General features: G+C 45.8%; 1 protein-coding gene across 1 annotated transcript in view; it reads right to left on the minus strand.

The window, feature by feature from the left end:
• NFX1 (nuclear transcription factor, X-box binding 1) overlaps positions 1 to 22832 on the minus strand; it is a 195243-nt gene that overhangs the window by 35454 nt on the left and 136957 nt on the right. Inside the window, exons 17-18 of the mRNA XM_050938134.1 lie at positions 22454 to 22527; positions 4009 to 4110 (exon numbers count right to left, since the gene is read on the minus strand). Coding sequence (XP_050794091.1) covers positions 4009 to 4110; positions 22454 to 22527 — 176 coding nt within the window. The remainder of the gene's footprint in view (positions 1 to 4008; positions 4111 to 22453; positions 22528 to 22832) is intronic.

The following is a 22832-nucleotide window of genomic DNA, read 5'->3' on the forward strand; positions in this document are numbered from 1 at the left end:
CTTTTTCAAGAGTCACTGCTTCCCAGGATAGAGTTCCCCATCCTGTAAGTATGCCATTCACTCTTCATATGAAAATCCATATTGTTTGCTTGTACTCAGTTTATCAAATAAATCCAGATTGCTCTGAATCAGTGACATTTCCTCTTCATTATTTATCACTCCCAACCAAACCAACCCTGATATATTGGGGTTTACAATAGTGGTCACTGCTCAGTGTGATCAATTTGTTGAGAGAGGTAATTGATTATTTAATTGACGATTATTACTTGTGCGGCCATGTAGTTCCAGAGTTCTTCAAGGTACTGACAATGTCACATCATGTCTTACTTGCACAAACCAATGGATGGCACCTTTCTTTGACATCCTCACTTTTTCTATCCATTTTGTTTTTGAGTCACATACACATTTGCAGTTCCATGTTTCAATACATTGCCTTTTCACAAACAGTTTACTTGGCAGTATCTGAGAGATACCAACTTTAGCAGCAGCTTCCTGATAATTACTCTTTTGATTACAAAAAAAAAAGAACAGGAGTTCCTGTGGCATCTCAGAGACTAACACATTTATTTGAGCATAAGCTTTTGTGGGCTACAGCTCACTTCATCGGATGCATGCAGTGGAAAATACAGTAGGAAGATATATATACACACAGAGAACATGAAACAATGAATGTTACCATACATACTATAAGGAGAGTGATCAGTTAACGTGAGCTATTATCAGTAGGAGAGAAAAAGAACTGTTTGTAGTGGTAATGAAAATGGCCCATTTCCAGCAACTGACAAGATGATGTGAGGAACTGGGGTGGAGGAGGGGGAGAAATAAGCATGGGGAAATAGTTTTACTTTGTGTAATGGCCCATCCATTCCCAGTCTTTATTCAAGCCTAATTTAGTGTCGCCCAATTTGCAAATTAATTCCAATTCAGCAGTATCTCATTGGAGCCTGTTTTTGAAGATTTGTTGTTGTAATATTGCGACTTTTAGGTCTGTAATCAAGTGGCCAGGGAGATAGAAGTGTTCTCCAACTGGTTTTTGAATGTTATAATTCTTAACGTCTGATTTGTGTCCATTTATTCTTTTACGTAGAGACTGTTCGGTTTGGTCAATGTACATGGCAGAGGGGCATTGCTGGCACATGATGGCATATATCAAAATATGCTCAAATAAATTTGTTAGTCTCTAAGGGGCCACAAGTACTCCTGTTCTTTTTGCGGATACAGACTAACACGGCTGCTACTCTGAAACCTGTCTTCTGATTACAGTATCCAACAATGCTGATAACAGCAACAGGAGAAAACAGCAGTGAACCAAAGCAGGCAATGGCTCTCTAACAGACAAGCAGCAGTGCTGCAAGCTTCCTCAGGAGCAGTGTCTGGCCCAAAGAAGGCACTGTCTCTATAATAAGCAGACTCCCTCAATCCTCTCAGCAGGAGAAAGAGGCTCAGTGGCTTATCATGCAAAAGACTTGTTACAATATCTAATGTTTCCTTTCTTCCACATAAAAGAAGAAAGAGATGGTTAACTTCTAGATTTTTTTCAGTAAACGCCATTATGCTTCAAAGATTTCTATGGTTAATTTCCAAAAAGTCAATTAGGGCATTCCCCAAAGCTCCTTCGTAGACCATCAATAGTCTGCAGATTACGGGTTGAGAATCACTGCTCCAATAAACTAGACAAAAGTTATCTATATGCAAATGTCGGAATAACCCAAACCAGAGGTTTCTTCAGTTCTGAGAGGACATATCTGCAGTAAGATCAAGTTGTTCGTTCTCATATACAGAAAAAATTCTATTTTGGAGACTGATGAGAATTAGCAAGCAGTCCCTCCAAGAAAAGCGGGAAAAAAAAGTTGGGAGGGAAAAGAAAGAAGAAAATGAGATTTCAAGGGAGAATAGCAGACTGGAGGACGCTGTGACCAAGTGCAGCATCTGAAGAAGCCATTACATATACTTTGTATTGATTTGCATGTAGAGATTACCAGCTAGTTTGTGTCCAAAAAGCAGAGAGATCTTGTAAAATATTCTTAGAATAAACACTTCCTACCTTTTGTATAAACAAGACTAATATGGAGAGGGTTTTCCCAGTACTTTGAGTGTGTTCTTTCCAGGAGAGAAGAAAAATAAAACATCTGATTTTCTAAAAGATTTAGTCCTGTCCAGGTACAATTTGATTGCTCTTTAAACATTAAAATAGTGCAATCTGATCTCTTGAAGATGAAAAAGTTTAGGATAAAACATGAGAGAATGTGGTCCTGATGAGGAGTTCTTCTTGGACTATAGATTACTTGATACCTTATGCTTCTGCTATTAGAGTCAGAATATCTTGAAACCATTTGAAATCTTCTAAGGGAGAAACTGGAGTACTCTACCATGATGTCCTTGGGAAAAGAGAAGGAATTCTAAGGATTCTGGCCTACAGGCACTGCCCCAGCATGTTATCCAAACAGGAAGATTCTGTGTCCTCTACCTGAGGTGCTGATGAAACCATGACTGATGTTATTCTTGATACCATAGGAGCTGAACCTACTATAGTTTATTTATGAACTGCAGGTGCTGGGGGTATAATTGCTCTAGGGTTCTTTCAGTGATTGTTGTTCAGAAATTTTGGGTCACAGAAGTGGCATTGGTTGAGGCTCCATAACAGGGTAGTTAGTCTGGGGGTTCCTCTGAAGGAAGCTCCATGCTGGCAAGGCACCCCATAGAGGCCCAACTCCATAAGGGTAAGGCAGGGAGAAAAGCTCTTAAAGTGAGTAAGGGTAAGGAGATGAAAATCATATCAAATACCTGGAATCAGAGGGAGGAACCAAGTTGAGATGTTTTGGAATAGGAGTCAGGGGTGTGTAGAACCTGCACATTCGGTGTTGTGTGTGAATTTTCAGAACGAATGAAACTATAGGCTTTGGTTTTGAAGTGATAGAAAGCCTTTGACTTGAGTGAACTGAAATTTCCTCCTGTGAAATGAAGGACTCATTTGGATCATTACTAATCAACTAAGACTGGTGGTTCCAGATAAGGAACTGATCTGAGAACCTATGCTGTGGAAGAGATTGAGGCAAACCCTGTAACACAAGAGAGTTCAATAAATGCACCAAAGTACACTTCCATACTGGGGAAGGCCTTTCGTTGCAAAACCAGAGGCAACAATGTGAGCACCAGCTTACGTCTTGGTGCCAGCAATAGCAACTTGCTCTATTGCACTGGGGCCCCTTGTGTTTCCAAGATATTTACAGTTCCAGCCTTCCTGGAATCATAACAAGGAGCCTTTACTATCTCTCTGACTTCCTCAGAAGAGGAGAGCCTCAGAAGTGAGACTGTCAAAATCCAGACAAAGCTGCAGTAAAAATCTGCTCACTGTGCACAGAAACAGCAGACAGGCTGCCTCCCTGCCACTCAGCAGGCACCACAGCTGAGAAACAATTTATGCATGCTGGCCAGATATGTGAGAATATAAATAAGCTGTGGTGAGGGGGCACGTGAGAAGTGTAAATTGCCTGACATTTAGTAGCCCTGAGCTGCAAAAAAATGCTCCCTCCCCCCTTAGGCTTGTTTTTGAATGACTGTTAGTGACAAACCCAATTTTGAGATGACCATGAAGTTATCTGACTGGGTTAAAAAAAAAACCCCACAGGACATGTTAAATATGGAATTTTCAGGAGCTCTCTGAAACCATGGCTGCAGAAGCACACATCCGTGTCCCATATCTGAAATACAATTCGGACAGCAGCATGCCTGCATTCAATACAGTAGGAAAATCGTTCTATATAATAATAAATAATAATAATAATAATAAAAAACCACCCCACAAACAAAGATTTAAAGATTCTTATGGAAACTGAATGAGAATGCTAAAATATCAGTATTGTTAAATACAGATAAGCTGTTAAAAGTTTTCCTGATTTTATTTTGGACTTAACCCACAATGCCACACATTTTTTCAGCAACATATACATTTCAGTTCAACATTTGTAGTTGCTAGAACCTCTCCCATGCTTGATTCTTCATGATTACCTTGTTTGCTTCATTTCTTTTTTGGTAATCAGCCTACTGATTTCCACTGAGTCACCAAGTTGCAGGTCTGTTAGTTTAGTGGCTATGGATATAGCAGCTATTCTGGAAGAAAAAAACCCATTAGATTTTACTTAATTCATATGCAAAAAGATCACTTGGCAAACAGCATGGAACTACAGACTAGTAGTCCACGTGAGACACCAGAGAAATAAATAAGTTCAAAGAGCTTGCCATTACATTCCATACCACTACTTTAAGGTTATGGAGCGTGGGAAAGGGAAGACTTCTTAAACTGTGTGGCCAGATGGGCTAGTAGGGGACATACAGTAGCATAAGAGTTAGAGGCATTTGTGGGAGCGGGAAGTATTGGCTGACATGCAAGACTCTACGCTACACAAGAACAGGACTCCACTCTTAACTACTCTTGGTGTTTTCTCTACAAAGGGAGACAGATGAAAGAAGGAATGCAAAGCTGCATGCAGAAAAGCTGAGGAATGAAAGATGTCAGGGAAATTATCATTTTTGTAGATTTTACACAACACACATTGATGTTGCATCTTGGTAAAAATGTAATGTGTCAATTCGCAAGATTGCATAATTACATTCTAAAGCTAAGCTGGATGAAGCCTGGCTTATGCTCTGAATGAAGATACCAAAGGAAACCCAGGTGTTCAGAAAATGGTGTGGGATGGTGCAGATGGCATGCTATTGAATACATGCTACTTGAGGTGTCAACTTCAAAATGTGATGTAAAACTAAGACTCTTACCAGAGTCACTAAATACCCCATGGCACTTTTCAGAAGAGTAAGGAAGTTAAGCCACTTTTCTGGGCAAATGTCAGTATCTGCCTAACTAATACCCCTACAGTTTCATTTGTGAAAAAAATTCTTTATCTCTCTGTTAAAAAAAAAAAAGGTAAAACAAATGTCATATTTCAACCCTCACATAACTGTATTTTAATTGTGGATAACGAACTCTGAAAATACTGTTTATAGCACACTTTGGAAACATTTTAGGAAGAAAAGCATTACACAAACTGTAATGAAACAGTAGCAACTCTATAGGTAAAAGTTTGAAGACATTCCAGTCCTGCTCTTGATGATCTCAACCACCCATATTTAACTTTCTGTGAAGAAAAAAACAACGCTGATTTTCTTCCAGAAATTTCTCATGTTTATACTGAATCATAAAAGGTGAATTAGTGAAGAAAATCTGAAGTTAATATGGCATGCCAATTTTGAAATAAATCTGAAAAGGAAGAATTCTGTCTTACTTGAGAATTTTCTCTCTTGCCCCTCTTCACATCAGACAGTCCCCACAGTGGAGAACCACTGTCAGACTATCTAAGATAGAGGGTCCTAGAAAGAAAATACTCAGGCAAGAGAATTTTCCCTTCTTCATTTCCTTCATATGTCAGTCTTCACAGAGGCATGCAGAAAGCAGTTGATCATCCTTAGGGAGGGAGAGGAGGATACAACTCAACTATGTAAACAATTAAGACACTGGGAGGCATCATGTTCCATAACAGACTTCTACTAAATACATCAGCAGAGGAAAGGATGCTGATTATACTATTTTGAGAAAGTGTGGATGGAAGACCATATAATGGCCCTTACAGATCTTCTCACCCATGAAATTGCTGCTCCTTTCACAGAGCAAGCAGTACTGAAAGGAGCTTTGAATGCCATGTGTATACACAAGCACCTTTATTCCACTGACAGCCTTTTCCCATCCAACTTATGCTCTTCCATTACCACAGAACAGATGTAGTCAATTATTTTTTGTCCATGTCCAAATTTTTTGGTCAAGGTCCAGACTCCACAGAAAATAATTACCTCCTCAACCCACTCCCCCGAACAATGATAAGTAATGAAAAGATTTTGGGGTCTGTTCAAAAGTGTCTGGTGGTCTGAATTTGGCCTGCAGTTCACCTATTGACTAACCTTGCCTTAGAATGTTTTAATTAAACCAGAGTGACAATACTTTCTATTATAGGAAGAAGACGATGGTGATCTTGGAAATGAAATCTTGGTCAGTTCAAAGAACAGTACGGGGAGATGTCAGCAAACCAGTTAAGTGCCTAAAACCAATATGGCTTATTGCTAAAAGCAGCCAAGTCAGCAGGCTGTAAATTGGCCATGCTGCAGCCTCAACTTGACCAAGGCAGCAGGGGAGGGGGTTTTGGGTGCCACAGAAAGGGCAGCTTAACCCCACATCCTTCCTGAAAAGAATTGTGTGGAAGTTGCTGATACATGCATTTTAGAAGAGCAGAACGTGTCCCCAGGAATGTCTATTAGGGCCTCAAGGCTCCAAATTCTGGAAAAACCCACACCTGGTTAATCAATAATCAGAAGGAACCCCTTGCTTGACCATTGAAACTGCTTGCTTGACAAGTTTTCTTTAAGGGACATGTCATTCTATTACTAATGTATAAATAAGGAGAAAGAGTCTGAGGTAGTTGTATCCAGAGGAAGAGTCCAAAACAGTCCATCTTGGAGTCCCCACCAGCAGATGGAAGTTTTGGCCACTGGAAGCCTGACGCTGTGCAACTCGAGAGCCACATTCAGCTTTGGTAATTATCAAGGGTTGGGGGTGTTTTACTAAACTGCTGTGGATGTGTGTAAGTGCTTGAGACTAAGCAAAGTTTAGCTTTATGTGAAAGCACTCTTGTGTTGTCCTGTTTGTGCCAGCCATCTATCGGTTGGATGGCCATGTCTCCCCTGATTTACTTCCTGACACCACCTCGCACAGAGTAAAAGTTATCAAGAACTTTGGGTTGAAAGAACCCCAGGTAACAGAACTATCATATTTGACAAAATATGTGTAACTCAGGTTCACTGAGAGCATGGCAAGCTTTAAAAATCCCCCTGGCCAAGGAAGGTGGTTCTTAAAGGTACCGCAAAATGTCTATACCATCAGGCTATCCTCTTGCCTGTAGGACTCTCCTTGAAGTCTTAAAACCTTTTACAAGATGTTCTTCCCTGAAAGATCTTCTAAAGAAAGGAAGAAACGTTTAAATGAGAAAGATACCTCAGGCTCTTAACTAAACTTCCTAGAATTTAGTGCACATGGGAATCTTAACTTTGTGGGTGTTGTAAAACACAAAACTTGCTAAGTTGCAGTAGAGCTGTCTAATTCTTTCTTCCTTGTCTGGTTTTATGAGGATGTGAGTAGTATTCAGAAATCCTGCTTGTACCCAAAGGACCAAAAGGACTTAATCACCCAGTCTAAGGTTGAGCCTAATATGCAACCTCCTTTGTAAAGGAACATAATCATACCATCCTGTTAAACTCACATAAAAAAGTATTAATCAGACAAAAGTTGGATACAGGGGCCTTACCCCTGGGAGTGTTGGTTGTGACTTCTTCTTTTGTAGAATGATTCTCAATTGAGCATACAGAAAAAAAAAAAAAAAGAAAGAGAGAATCTAAATAATACCTACATGAAACTGGATTTCTCTAGATGCTGCTTTTAGGATTTATGCTTCACCTGACTCTTAAGATTTACTGCATGTTCAAAATTCGAATGTAGTTGCCCGGGGGCTACTGCAGCTCCACCTGCAGAAACTGGACTTGCAGGCTGACATCCTTCCACATATTCTATGAGTAAAATCTTTGGGTAGTATATAAACAAAACAGTCACTGAGGGAATTTTTCCCTTGTTCACAATCTTTCTCCTTCCAGTCAGAGAATCTTCAGACAACCTTGCTTCAATAGGTTTTTCCTTCTGAAGCTGCTGCTGCTCCTCCAGAAGCTAGTGTAGCAATTACGCATTAGGAAGAGGTTCATGCAACCATTTCTGAAAGTTGGAAAATTAAGGCTGGGTTTCTCTGGAAAAACCATCCAACTCCCAAAGCTTCTCTTGACTTTGAGTTTTCATTTCCCAAATCAGAGGAGATTTTCCCCACCACCACTCTCTCTAATGAGTGTTTTAGAGTGGGCCCTCCCTTGATAATCAGCCACCTCAAGAAAATGGGTATTTGAGAAGATCAGAAAATGGATATTCTATAGAATTCACTCACTGAACCCAGAACAAGTTTATTTTAACTTTACGGAAAGAAAAAACTAAAACAAAGCACCAAAATTCTTTGACACATCAGAAGATGAAGGATGAAATAGTCTATCTCCTAAACATCACAACAAAAAAGCCAGTTCTATAGAGAGTGAGATTCTGAAAAGTGCATAAGATTCTTTCTGGAACAAAGAGAAAAGATCACATGCTGGCCATTCTAAAACTCATGCAGTATATAAAGGGATTAATATTCCGGATGGAAATAGTGAAATCCATCATTACAGCATTGCTCTCTCAGGACTTCAGAATGTGAAGATAAACCTCCTGGAGATCTACTGAAGATGTGATCAAGGAGAGTCTTCAGCTTCTGCTACAGTAGGAAACTTTTTCAATACAAAGACTCAGCTTCTTGTACAGGTATTTCACAAATATGTTATCCCTCCCTTTCACTTAAAGGAACACGTGATTACCCTTGTCTGGATGGCCTTCTTCTAAGGTCCTATTCATATGTCAGTACTATGCATGGTCTAGCAACTCTGCTAAATATTTCAGGAACATGACCTTGAGCAAACTAGAAAGAGCAAGCAAATGTACTGCCCTCACAAAGCTGCATTACCTACAGTATGCGCTGGTCATTGTCCAAGACAAAATCTTTAATTCAGAAGGGAGAGTAGTGAATATAGTTGTCACCTCTCCTACGGTAAATTTCTTTACTCCTGGGCTAGTTATGTCATGCATGGATACTTTGCATAAATCTTGCTTCACTTCCAGCCTGCAACTGCAGCAAATCAGTATATAAAGACTCCAGTCCAGAGTCAATGGTAGTATCCCTTGGCGAATTCCTGCTTATTATTATTCTGGAACCCACCATCAGGTAGCTCTGGAAAAGCTAGTCATTAGAATGGATACCAGATTTGAGAGACCTAGATATACAGTGTTAAGTTAAAGTAGTATAACAATATTCATTTAAGAGGTCATACATTTATTACGGTGAGCTGGTACTGACACCTATAGTTAAGGCTTACCTATCACTTATCATTATAAGACTTTGGATTCAATTGCTTATAAACTTTGTCAAACTTTAACTGTTTGGGCTGCAATTTTCCACATTGCATTTTTTTTTTTTTTTTAAATTTCAGCAAAAACTGTTAAATCATTTCTCAGAATCAGGTTAGGGAAAAATGTTTTGTCCAGGTTCAAGAATTCATACAACTGTTTAGCTGAGCAATTATAATGCCTCCATCTATTGGAGCATGGAATTGAAATTTGGCAGAGAGTTTTGCCTTGGTGCCCAAGATGTGCCTTTTGCTTTCACCATGAAAATCCACCCATATTTCACCAAGTTATAAGCATTTGAAAATGGCACTTTGCATATGCTCAGTAGAGACATCTTGTAAAAGGTTTTAAGACTTCAAGGAGAGTTTGACAGCTATATTTTCTAAAGATTACATCTATCATGAGCATGCTCCAGCCCAAGTCTACAAAGCTGAGCAGGACTTTCCATGAACTTGCTCCTCCCAGATGCCAGGTGTTGCTGTGCCTCTGGACATAGGAACTGAGAGCAGGGAGACTGTCACTCCTGTATTCTCAATACTCCAGGCAAATTAGAAGCAAAGCAGAAAAACAGTTACCTACCTTTCGTAAAAAATGGTCACCTACCTTTCGTAACTATTGTTCTTCGAGAGGTGTTGCTCATGTTCACTCCAATTAGGTGTGTGTGTGCCATGTGCACAGTAGCCAGAAGGTTTTTCCCCTAGTGGTACCCATTGGGTCAGTTCAGGTGCTTCCTGGAGTCGTGGGGTCCTTCAGTTCCTTCTTGCTGGCATTGCTCGGACAGAGGGGTAGGGGGGTGGGTCTTGGAACGGATATGAGCAATGCATCTCAAAGAACAATAGTTATGAAAGGTAAGTAACCATTTTTTCTTTTTTGAGTGCTTGCTCATGTTGATTCCAATCAGGAACCAAGCAGGAATTTGGAGGAGGGGTTGGAGCTCATGGATTCGCTAACTGAAGCACAGCTCTGCTGAAAGCTGCATCGTTCCTAGCCTGCTGGGTAGTGGCGTAGTGAGAGGTAAAAGTGTGGACTGATGACCATGTTGCAGCCCTGAAAATTTCTTGGGTCAGAACTTGTGCCAGGAACACTGCTGAAGATGCCTGCACCCTCGTGGAGTGCACTGTCAGCACTGGGGCAGGTACTTTAGCCAGATCGTAGCATGTCCAGATACAGGATGTGATCCATGATGAAATTCTTTGGAATGAGACTGGGAGCCCCTTCATTCTGTCTTCTACTGTGACAAGTAGTTGCTTAGATTTTCAAAACAGCTTCAACTGCTCGATATAGAAAGCTGATGCACACTGAACATCCAAAGAGTGGAGTTTTTGCTCCTGGCTATTTGCGTGTGGCTTAGGATAAAAACTGGAAGAAAAATGTCCTGATTAACATGAAACTGGGAGACGACCTTCAGGAGGAACGTTGGGTGCGGCCAAAGCTGACCCATGTCCTTATAGAAGACAGTGTAAGTAGGTTCAGATGTTAGGACCTTAAGCTCGGAAACCTTGCTGGCATAGGTTATTGCCAGCAGAATTGCTACCTTCCATGAGACAGAGAGAGAGAGAGCAATGAGCACATCGCTAGTGGTTCAAAGGGGAGCCCCATTAGTCTGGAAAGAACAAGGTTAAGGTCCCAGGCTGGGATTGGTTGTCGTACTTGAGGGTACAGCCTGTCAAGTCCTTTAAGAAAGTGTCCAACTATCAGGTTGGTGAAAGCCTATTTGCTAGACACGCCTGAGTGAAAGGCAGAAATGGCAGCCAAGTGGACTTTTATTTATGACATAGAGAGCTCCTATTGCTTCAGTGCAGAAGGTAATCCAAGATATGAGGTACTGACGAGGGCATAGGAGACGTGTGTCTCTGTGACGATCAAATTGTGAGTCTCTTCCATTTGGTTAGGTAGGTGGCCCTAGTAGACAGTTTCCTATTGCCAAGGAGGACTTCCCTAATTGGATCAGAGCAAGCAAGCTATGGAGCTTCCAAGCTGTAAGGTGGAGAGATTCGAGGTTGGGATGTCGAAGACGGCTGTGGTCCTGGGTTTTCAGGTCTGGGAGCAGCGGTAGAGTGATCAGACTTATAGCAGGAAGAGAGCCTAAGATGTAAGCCCTTGTATCAGAGGCCTGGTGTGAGGCAGGACCTGCTCACAGAATCTAGGAAGAACAGGGCTGATATTGCAGGAATACACATTCCTAAGAAGTGCTAGTCACAGAGAACTCATGCAAACACTTCCAGATATTAAGTGGTACCAGAACATCCTGATATCAAGGATGGTATAAAAACCCCCAAGGATAACAGGAACACACTGACCCCTCCTAAAAGATAAGGTCAAGGATGACCGTACATAATAGAGATGTTCTGATCAAACCAACACGTACAAGATGATGAGTGATAATTAGTCAGGAGGCAGTAACTACTGTAACTATGTCAGAGGGACAGTACTCTCATGTTTGTATTGCGGTATAAAGAGGCAGTATCTTTGTCTAGCCCAGGGAGGAACGGAAAGTCCCGCTGTCCACTGAGCTGGTCCATTGTTACAGGCATACATATATTAGTGATCCAGTACAGTCTTCAGGATACTAGTATTGTGCTTCATCAACAATAAACCTGGCTTGCTACCTTCGTCCCTTAACAGATCTTGTGGTCATTGGGTTGTTCACTTGAGGTCTGCTGTGCCAGCTTACTTTAAGGGCCCCACCACCACACATCCAGTGACAAAGATGACAATGGCACCACTATAGGGGGTTGGGGCACTCTCCCCCAGTATGGAGGGCTCCTATGGTGATTGCACCTCTTCCTCCATCCCTGCCCCCGAGTCTGTGCCATGTTCCGAGCGCAGTGCTGGTGGTGCAGAAGGGCGTTTTTCCAAGGTGGCCAGAGAGGATTGGTGCGAATAAGGCACCATCATCATTGGCAGATCTCACGGGTTCCAATAGGGCTACTGAGCTGGCCAGTGGCTCTGCTGCCACACAGACACCGCAGGTGCTCTGCTGGTCTCCTGAACCCAGGGAGATCACTACTTATGAGGCAAAGGGCTAAACTCAAGCTCCAACTCAGATGATGCTCCCCTTTGGGACCAAGGGTGGGCCGTGGAGGCTTGTGTTTGGCGGTTGACTCCAGAAGCAGGGGACCAATGCCTAATGGGCGATGATTGACACTTCTCTGGGGAACGGTGCTGAGATGATGGGGATCAGTGCTGCAAGGGTGGAGAGCAATGCACTAAAGGCTATCTGGGGACAGAGACCTGCACTGGGGCATCAGTTGCTGGGAGGGGTGGAACTGGGAATGCAGAACCTAGTGTCTCGATGCAGGCGAGCTACACTGCATCGATGGGGACTGTGAGTGCGGTGCTGGTGACCTGGGTCATTTGGCCGGGGACTGCGGTTGTGGACCTGGGGATTGTGGTCGCAGAGCCAGGGAACGACACCTCTGTTCCAGAGACCGGCAATGGTCCACTACCCTTTGAGGCAGACCCATGGCTGGCTTGCCCTTGGACTGCGGAGCCTTAGCAGTATCTACTGCTGGACATGGCATAGGCGGTGCCAGGAGGGCCATAAGGTTCCTAGACACCTAGAAGACCTTGGGCACCAAAGGCACTAATAAGTGCTGTGGTTCCCTACCACTTGGAGTCGGAGGTGGAATCCTGAGAGGGCTGAGAGGTCCAGATGGAGAGGTACCCCCTTGGAGCTCCAGGGTGGGCAGGTAGCCCAAACAGGTTCTTTGCTCAACACCCCATTTCCCTCTTTACTTGGTGCTGGGGAACCATGCTGCTTTTTCTGGTGCTTCTTAGGCACCTGTGAGGGGGAGCGGTGCCGAGAGGAACTCTGTGCCGGCGGGGCACTCTGCACTGACGCTGTACTACAGCAAGATGGCTCTGATGCTGGGCAAAGTGCAGCCTCCCTGAAGAGAGCTTTAAATCAAATATCTGATTCCTTTTAGGTCCCTGGCCCAAAATTTTTACAAATCCTGCACCTCTCCTTCACGTGCGACTCCCCAAGCACTTTAGGCAGCTGCTGTGGGGGTGCTAACTGGCATAGGCTTGTTGCAGACTGAGCACAGCTTGAAGCTCGGGAACCAGGGCATGCCCCGTTCCTGGGACGAGATCCCTAATGGGGACTGTAACCATAGAACGCTATACAAATGACTAACACTAATTAAATTATGAAAAAAAACACGATCACACTTGCAAATGCAATAGGAAGGCACTCCAATCAACCATCACAGCTGGTAAGAAGGAACTGAGACTGTGTAGGGCTGGTGGTACCTCATATATTGGGGCATGAGCGCAGGGTGCCAGAGCTGGCCCTATGGATACCGCTAAGACAAAAAATTCTGACAATGGTGCACATGGACATGCACACACCTGGAATGGAATCGATATGTGCAAGCACCCGAAGAAGCAGCCTTCTGGATTGCAGAGAGGTGAGGAGCTGGGCCTGGGGGGAGCAAGGGGATGATGGAAGACTCATACCAGAATGAGAAGCCAGGGGATTGGGAGAGACTGGGATGAGGAGCCAAGGGGAAACTGGGGTTCAGATGAGGACAGGCTGGAGTGACCAGGGGCAGAAGGATCTCAAAGCACTCGAGCACACTTCTCTCAAAACCTGGAATTCCTAGATTCCTGAGTCTCAACATCCTCTCCTGTCAGCAAATAGCTGTCAAATCTACTGACAAAGTATGTCTCACCCCTCTAGTTGTTGGTCCACACAGAGGAAGACAACCTACTACTACTATCAGTTATTTTTCTATCTCAAGAGGTAGAAGTCTGGTGTTGTGGAGCTAACACTTCTAACTTTACTGATGAACCATCTGGGAGTTAATACGGTTCTTCATAATGGAATTTACATTTCCCCTACATAATGGAATTTACATTTTTATACACTTTGGTTGTATAAAAACTTAGAAAATTACACACAAAAAACTATGTTAAATGTCTGTTGATGTTGCAAAGTTAAGAACTCAATAGCTGGGCAAGTCACTTAAACCAGACTGTTTACAGGTGGCCAATTGTGTGCTCCTCATGTTCTGGTGCTCCACTTAATATCCTAGGACCAGTTTAGCGGAAGTGCTGAGAGGGCTCATCGCTGAAAAATTAAGTCAATGAGAACTGTGCTCTGAACAAAAAGTGCTATAAATGCTTAGTTCTTAAAAATCAGGCCACAAGAATTTTAGACAGCCTGACAGAATATTTTTCATAGCATATGACGGGTTCTCTGAATATAACAAACAGACAAAAGAATGGTCCTTTCTCTTGAAGGAAAGGGAAACATAGCAAGGCAAAAGTGGCCTGGGTCTCAGGCAGTCTTTCTGGATCCATCTCTTTGGACTTGGTCTATCAGCGAGTCTATTGTCTTGTAGAGGGGTCTACCTCTAGCCCCTCCTCTTGGGGCATCTTGCTTTGTAGGTAGTCTGTGTAGCTTTGGGAGAGGTAAGGCCTGTCTCCTGCTTGGCTGACCTGTCTATGTTGTCAGCAGCATCTGAGGTGGAGTAGCCCTCCTATTCACTGCCTCTTCCTGTGGCAGATTTCTGTTTTTAAGCTTCCCTCCTTTCCAGGCAGAACAAGCCTTACAGGTGTCTCTCATTAATGCTGAACAGGCCCAGAACAGCTTGTTAGTCTCCTCTCTATTAGAGTGAGGGCATGTCCCTTCATACCCTGTCAGGATGCTAAAAAATGGCTTTCCAATTTATATAAATTGTTCTATAAATCTCTTTGGACCAATAAATTTTCTTTAATATTCTTTCCAGATGAGAAGAATGCATTATTATTACGTCTCCTTATCTGTTAAAGGCTTGTGTGGAATATTATCAAAGTATTCCTTCAACAGTTTCATAGAGTAGGAGTCACTCAGTAACAAACAATTAGATACTGCAACTATTTGACTATCTACTTGTCATAGAATATTAGGGTTGGAAGAGACCTCAGGAGGTCATCTAGTCCTATTCCCTGCTCAAAGCAGGACCAACACCAACTAAATCACCCCAGCCAAGGCTTTGTCAAGACTTAAAAACCTCTAAGGATGGAGATTCCACCACCTCACTAGGTAACCTTTCCAGTGCTTCACCACCCATCCAGTGAAATAGTGTTTCCTAATATCCAACTTAGATCTGCCCTACTACAACTTGAAACCATTGCTTCTTGTTCTGCCATCTGCCACCACTGAGAGAAAAACAGTTACTTACCTTTTTGTAACTGTTGTTCTTCGAGATGTGTTGGTCATGTCTATTCCAAGCAGGTGTGTGCATGCCGCATGCATGCCAGCCAGGAGATTTTCTCTTAGCAGCGTCTGTAGGGTCGGCCTTGGTGCCCCCTGGAGTGGTGCCTCCATGGCACCCTATATAGGGGCCCACCGACTCTCCATCCCCTCAGTTCCTTCTTGCCGGCACTCCGACAGAGGGGTAGGAGGGTGGGTAATGGAATGGACATGAACACCACATCTCAAGGAACAGTTACAAAAAGGCAAGTAACCGTTTTTTCTTCGAGTGATTGTTCATGTCCATTCCAAACAGGTGACTCACAAGCCTGAGTTTAGGCGGTGGGGTTGGAGTTCACCATAGATTGGAGCTCTGCACGGCCAAAGGCTGCATCGTCTCTGGGCTGGTGCGTGATGGCATAGGTGTGACGTAAATGTGTGGACTGAGGACCACGTGGCTGCTCTGCATATTTCCTGTGTCGGGACCTGAGCCAGGAAGGCCACGGAGGAGGCCTGTCCCCTTGTGGAGTGGGTCATGAAAGGTGGGCAGGCACCTTAGCCTGACAGTAGCATTCACAGATGCAGGCTGTGATCCATGAGGAGATACGCTGTGATGAGACAGGGAGTCCCTTCATCCTGTCGGCCACAGCAACAGCGAGTTGGGTTGACTTCCTGAACGGTTTGGTTCTTTCAATATAGAATGCCAGGGCCCTGCTAACGTCCAGGGAATGCAGTCTATGCTCCATGCCAGAGGAGTGTGGCTTAGGATAGAATACAGGGAGAAAAATGTCTTGACCCATGTGGAATTGGGAGACCACCTTCGGAAGGAACGCCGGCTGTGGCCTAAGTTGGACTTTGTTCTTGTGGAAGACAGTGTATGGAGGCTCGGATGTCAGTGCTCTCAGTTCTGACACCCTCCTGGCCGAGATAACAGCCACTAGGAATGTGACCTTATATGAGAGATATAACAGAGAGCACGGAGCCAGGGGCTCGAAGGGGGGCCACGTGAGGGCGGAAAGGACCAAATTGAGGTCCCAAGCCGGGGCTGGTTGTCGAGTATGCGAGAACAGTCTGTCTGGGTCCTTGAAGAAGCAACAAACCAATGGGTTCGCGAAAACTGAACCACCTTCCGCTCCTGGGTGGAACGCTGAGATGGCCGCAAAGTGGACCTGAACCGAAGAGATGGAAAGTCCTAGCTGTCTCAAATGCAACAGGTAATCCAGTATGAGAGGGATCGAGGTGAGCAATGGAGCCTGACCCTGCTGTTCAGCCCAGATGGAGAAGAGTTTCCACCTGACCCTAGTGGAGGGTTTTCTTCTGCCGAGGAGGACTTTCCTGACCGGCTGAGAGCATTGCATCTCCACGGGTTTTAGCCATGGAGCATCCAGCCTGTGAGGTGGAGTGACTCCAGGTTTGGGTGATGGAGATGGCCCCAATCCTGTGTGATCAAGTCTGGGAGCAGGGACAATGAGAGAGGCACCTGTGTGACGTGCAGCAGTGACGTGCATCAGTGTTGATGCGGTCACGTTGATGCTATCAGGATGACACGAGTGTGATCCCTGCGGATCTTGAGGAGTACCATGTGAACCATGGGAATCAAAGGGAAGGTGTAGAGCAGGCCGCTTACCCACAAGATGAGGAAGGTGTCAATCAGAGACCCTGGACTACGCCCCATGAGGGAGCAGAAGCATCGATACTTTCTGTTGTCCATCGAGGCAAACAGGTCTATCTAGGGATAGACCCAGAGATGGAAGATTGAGCGCGCTACATCTCGGCGAAGGGACCACTCGTGACCACGGATCGAGCGGCTGAGGGTGTCCACCAGTCCGTTTTGCACCCCTGGGAGGTAGGATGCCGTCAGGTAAACTGTGTTCTGTATGCAGAAATCACGTAATGCGAGGGCTTCCTGGCACAGGGGAGAGGAGCGTGCACCCCTGTCTGTTGATATAGAACATTGCCAAGGTATTGTCCATGAGGACTGCAACACACCTGCCCACCAGGTGAGATTTGAAGGTCAGACAGGCTAGATGCATCGCCCATAACTCCCTGACGTTGATGTGCTGGGAGAGGTCCATTGGGGACCAAAGGCCTTGAGTCCTGAGGTTTCCCAGATGCGCCCCCCACCCCAAATCCAATGCATCTCTTACCAAGGATAGGGATGGCTGGGGGCTGATAAAGGGTACTTCCACGCAGAGCTCCCGCGGGTCGAGCCACCACTGGAGGGAATCAAGCACCATTCTGGGAAGTGTCACCACCGAGTCCAGCGCGTTCCTGGCTGGGCGGTACACAGTCACTAACCAGGACTGGAGAGGGCACAGCCTGAGCCTGGCGTGGGTCACCACATAGGTGCACACAGCCATATGACCCATCAACTTGAGGCAGTTTCATGCTGTGGTGATTGGGCAACGTTGGAGACCAAGAATGATGTCGGACATGGCCCAGAACCTGGCCTCTGGTAGGTACGCTCTTGCTTGCATCAAGTCCAGAATTGCCCCTATAAATTCTATCCTCTGGATGGGAGACAGGGTGGACTTGGCCTCGTTCAGCAGGAGGCTAAGCTCGAGGAAGACCACCTGAGCCTCCACTTGTGCCTTGGCGTGACCCTTGTTGAGCCAATCATCCAGATATGGGAACACCTGAATCCCGTGCTTGCGCAGGTAGGCTGCCACGACTGCCATGCATTTTGTGAAGACCCTCGGAGCCGTTGACAGGCTGAAAGGCAGGTGTGAAATGGAGTTGGGCGTTGCCCACGATGAATCTGAGGTAATGCCTATGCTGGGGAACTATTGCGATATGAAAATATGAGTCCTTCAAGTTGAGAGCGGCATACCAGTCCCCTGCATCCATGGAGGGAAAGATGGAGGACAGGGAGACCATACGGAACTCGAGCTTCTTTACAAAAATTTATTCAGACGCCACAAATCCAGAATGGGTCTGAGGCCCCCTTTCGCCTTGGGTATTAGGAAATATCGGGAGTAGAAACCTCTGCCCCTGACTTCCTCCGGAACTTCCTCCACTGCCCCTACTACGAGGAGGAACTGAACTTCCTGAATTAGAAGTTGCTCATGAGAGGGGTCCTTGAAGAGGGACGGGGAGGGGGGCTGATGGAGTGGGAGGGAGGGAGAACTGGATAGAATATTCCCTCTCTACCGTGTGGAGCACTCAACTGTCCGATGTGATTCGGGACCAGGCGCGATAGAAGCGGGACAGACGTGACGAAAAGGTAGGGTTGGTAGGATCCAGAGTCCTGATTGGTAGGTCGTCCCCGACCGCACCATCAAATTTGGGGTCTAGGCCCTGACGGGGGCTGCTGCTGGCCGGAGGGCTGCTGTTGCCTCCTTCTGCTGTTTTTGCTCCTCCTCCGCGAGCAGTCTATGCGGTTTTGGGGCTGGTAAGGTTGCGGGGCCGGCTGCAGCCTGAATTGCCTGCGTTGGGTGGCTGGAGTGTGTAAGCCCAGTGAGTGTAGGTTACCCCTTGAGTCCTTTAGGCTATGGAGCCTCTTGTCCATCTTTTTGGAGAAGAGCATGGGTCCCTCGAAAGGGAGGTCCTGGATGGTCTGCTGGACCTCATGTGGAAGGCCTGAGACCTGAAGCCAGGCTCCCCGTCACATAACCAGCCCAGTTGCCAGTGTGCGGGAGGCTGCGTCCACCGCATCCAGGGCTGCTTGGAGAGATGCTCGGGAAATTAACTTCCTCTCCTCCACTATAGCCGAAAACTCTGTTCGCGATTCCTGGGGAAGGAGTTCAGTGAACTTGGACAATGCTGAGCATGTGTTGTGTCCAAACTGGCTCACTATAGCCTGTTGGTTGGCTATAGTGATTGCAGACCCCCTGAGTACACCTTTCTGCCAAATAGGTCCAACTTTTTGGCCTTCCTTTTTTTCGGTGTAGACCCCTGGAACCCCTGACGCTCCCTTTGGTTGGCTACATCCACCACCAGAGAGTCCGGGGGAAGATGGGCATACAGGTGCACATGGCCCTTGGAGGGCACACAGTAGCGCCTCTCTGCCTTTTTGGCCATGGGGGCCAATGAAGCTGGCGTCTGCACAAGGTGTAGGACATATCAGCTATCATTTTTATCAACGGTAGGGCAACCCTAGATGGGCCCGAGGGGACCAGGATGTCCACTACCAGATCCACATCACCTTGATCTCCTCCGCTTGAATCGCCAGGCTCTGAGCTGCACGCTTAAGGAGCTGCTGAAGCACCCGGTTGTCCTCTAAGGTCGGTGCCGCTGAAATTCCCGCAACCGCCTCATCCGGAAAGGAAGAGGAGGAGATCACCTGCAAAGGGCCTTCCTCTGTACCCTCAGTCTCTGCAGGGGCCTGTGGCACATGGTGCTTCGGTTGCGTGGCCGGTGTGGATGCGAGATGCAGCACTGTGGCCGGTACCAGGGTCAACACCGAACGATGAGGTGCACTGTGCAGGGCCTGCGGTGTCGGGACCATGGTTCCAGTCGGTGCCGGTTTCTGGCTAGGGGGTACCGGGCTTTGAAGTGGCACACTCTTGTCTGACGGCGGTGCTGGTGGTTGAGGCATTTGCCTCACCGGGGCTACCAACTTCGAGACCGACGCGGCCGTGCACCTGCCCCGTTGTCTGATGGTAAGTCCAGGGAGTCTAGAATGGCCACTGGGAGGGCTGTTGCCACTGCTGTGGTTGTTGCCACTGCTGCTGCCACTGTACCGGGTAAGGTTGTTGGCTCACCTGCGAAGCCGACTTCCTGCTTCTCGATCTACTGGATTGGTAGGATTCTGCCTCCGAGTCCGAGGTCTCTGAATAGGAGGATCGAGGGGGAGCAATACCCACTGCCACAGGAGGGCGGTGCCGTGGGATGCTCTCTCTGCGCCGGTGTCGCAGGGTGGGGACCAGGGCAACATCATGGCTGGTTTGCCCCTTGATTGGGCCGGGGGGTCGGGCCATGTTCTGCAGCTCCTTCCACCGGTGCGGGGAGGCCGGCACCAGGGGGCTTAATAAGTCAGAGGCTGCCTTGAACGCCTCCAGTGTCGATGAAAGACATACATCCTCGTTGAGGTCCGGGGATCTCGACTGGTCCGGACTTGACCGCACCCCCAGTGGGGCGGGAGTCGACAGAACCGTAGAAAGATGCGGTTGTGGCACAGCTTGTCCCATCACACTCATGGATGCTGCCAGCCTTTTAAGACCCTGGTGGGGTGATTGGTCCCTCACCGGCCTCTTTTTCTTTGTGGGCACTGGAAATGATGATCAGCGCTGCAAGGAGGCAGATTTTCTATGTCCCAATTCTCCCCGGTGCCAGGACTTAGAAGTCTTAGACTGGGCCTCCTGACTTATTAGCGGTGCCGGGGGTGCTGCACACCGAGGAAGAAGTGCTGTGCACCGGGTCAGGGCAGCTCGGGGTCTGAGTGTTGCCGTAAGGCTGCCTCCATCAGGAGCACTTTGAGTCTCTGCTCTCTGTCCTTAAGAGTCCTGGGACAGAATCCCCTGCAGATACTGCACTGATCTCTTTGGTGGCTCTCTCCAAGGCACCTTAAGCAGGAAGAGTGCAGGTCACTCTTCGGCATAAACTTCCTGCAGTACTTGTGGAGTTTAAACCCTGGGGACCTGGGCATGCCCCAGCAGGGAGACGAGTAAGTTGGAGGAAAAAACCCCAAACTATCTAACACTAACTCTAAAGTATGAGAGAGGAAACAACTATATACACTGAAACGGGACACTGCTATGCTTGCTGTAAGAGCGAGCAAAAGTTCCAGCTAGCTGTCACCGGCGGTAAGAAGGAACTGAGGGGGTGTAGGGCTGGCGGGCCCCTACATAGGGTGCCATGGAGACACCCCTCCAGGGGGCGCCAAGGCCGACCCTATGGACACTGCTAAGGGAAAATCTTCCGGCTAGCGTGTACGCAGCGCGCACACATCTGCTTGGAATAGACATAAACAATCACTCAAAGTACAGCCTAGCTCCATCCTCCATGGAACCCCCCTTCAGGTAGTTGAAGGCTATCAAATCCCCCCCTCACTCTTCTGTTCTGCAGACTAAATAACCCCAGTTCTCTCAGTCTCTCCTCGTTGCTCCTAATAATCAGTTAATGTCAAAGTGATGCATGCTATGATGTCACAGTTCTGGCTTTGGTATGGGTTATTTTGTCTGATAAAGTATTGGTGACAAAGGTAACAGTTGCTGACAGTTTTTGCAGTGTGAAAAGGGAATGTGTAATCTATTCCTTGTATATTATATTCTCTCCAACTACCATTCCAATGCCACCACTAAAAATGTGTGGGAGATGATCCTTCAAGGAAGCAACTGCGATCACTAGCACAGATGACCCTGGCATATGTGACACCATTCTGGACAGTGATCCATTATAAAAAACTGGGGCCCTGATTCAACACATAATTGTTAACATATAAGTAGTTTCACTGAAGTTAAATGGGACTAAACAATGTTCGGCACACATTTGCACCATTCTAGTGCTCTGTGTGACACCTACTGTATTATGAAATATAGGGAAGGGCCCTGCAGCCTGTTCCAACAGCTTGATAATTGACCTACATGATGACTGGGAACTACATGCTCCTCTTTCTGAAGACTGCACAGGCATCTAGCTTTTCCACACACTTTAGGGATCTCTTGCCCATGCATTTCAGGTATTTTGTACTCTGAGACCTGGCAGTGAGGGAAGAAGCCACACAGACAGCATTTGCACCCCTTTACTTTTCAGGCCTTTGTCATGGTCTTGAAAGGAAGAGACAAAAGTGCTGCCAAGCAGTAACGGTATTTTAGGATTTAAGAAGTCCCCAATCTCCTCCTGGTGTTTCCAATATAATCCAAATGTAAATAAACAGAATGAAGAAATTTAGAAGTAGTTTAGAGCCATTGTTATAGTCTGCATCTAAATAGCTCTGGATGGCTAGAACTCTGCAGCGTTCCAGGGACGGGAGATCCTAGCCTTGATGTGCAACCAAAGTTGTGCTTTACCTCCAATCAGCAATGAGAGAAGGAATATCTTTCAGTGCATATTGGTGAGAAAATAAGTTCAGAAGAATAGGGAGGGGAAAAAAGAACTATAGGGTAGCTCATTTAATTTGGGAAAAGTGTATATAACAGGGCAGGTGAACCCAATAGGTTACCATATAGAAGTCAAATGCAGAAACCCTAACTTTGAGAAACTGTAGAAGAAAGAAAGTCGAGAAAAGGACAAGGAATAAAATAACCAGTACAAACCTCTGATATGTACTAGATGCTTCTGAACAAATCATACTCTCCTTTCTTCTTCCACATTCACACTGAAGATCAACCTGTTATGCCATGAAAGCAGTAAATCATTTTTTTCCTCTTTATTTGTAACAAATATATCAGAAACCTAGTCTTCCAAAACATTATACTGACTAAAAAAAACACTGCTCTTGAAAAATCTTTTTTTTTTTTTTTACTAAAAATTCAATTGATTTTTCTATATAGTTTCTACGGTAGACATGAGCTAAAGAAAGAAAAGGAAGATTACTTACCTTCTGTAACTTGAGTTTTTCTTCAAGATGTTTGGTCCCTATGTGTATTTCACTGTCAGTACACGTGCTCCATGTGACCAAGACTGAAAATTCTT

The sequence above is a fragment of the Gopherus flavomarginatus genome, chromosome 2 (genome assembly GCF_025201925.1).
Source record: "Gopherus flavomarginatus isolate rGopFla2 chromosome 2, rGopFla2.mat.asm, whole genome shotgun sequence".
NCBI lineage: Eukaryota > Metazoa > Chordata > Testudines > Testudinidae > Gopherus > Gopherus flavomarginatus.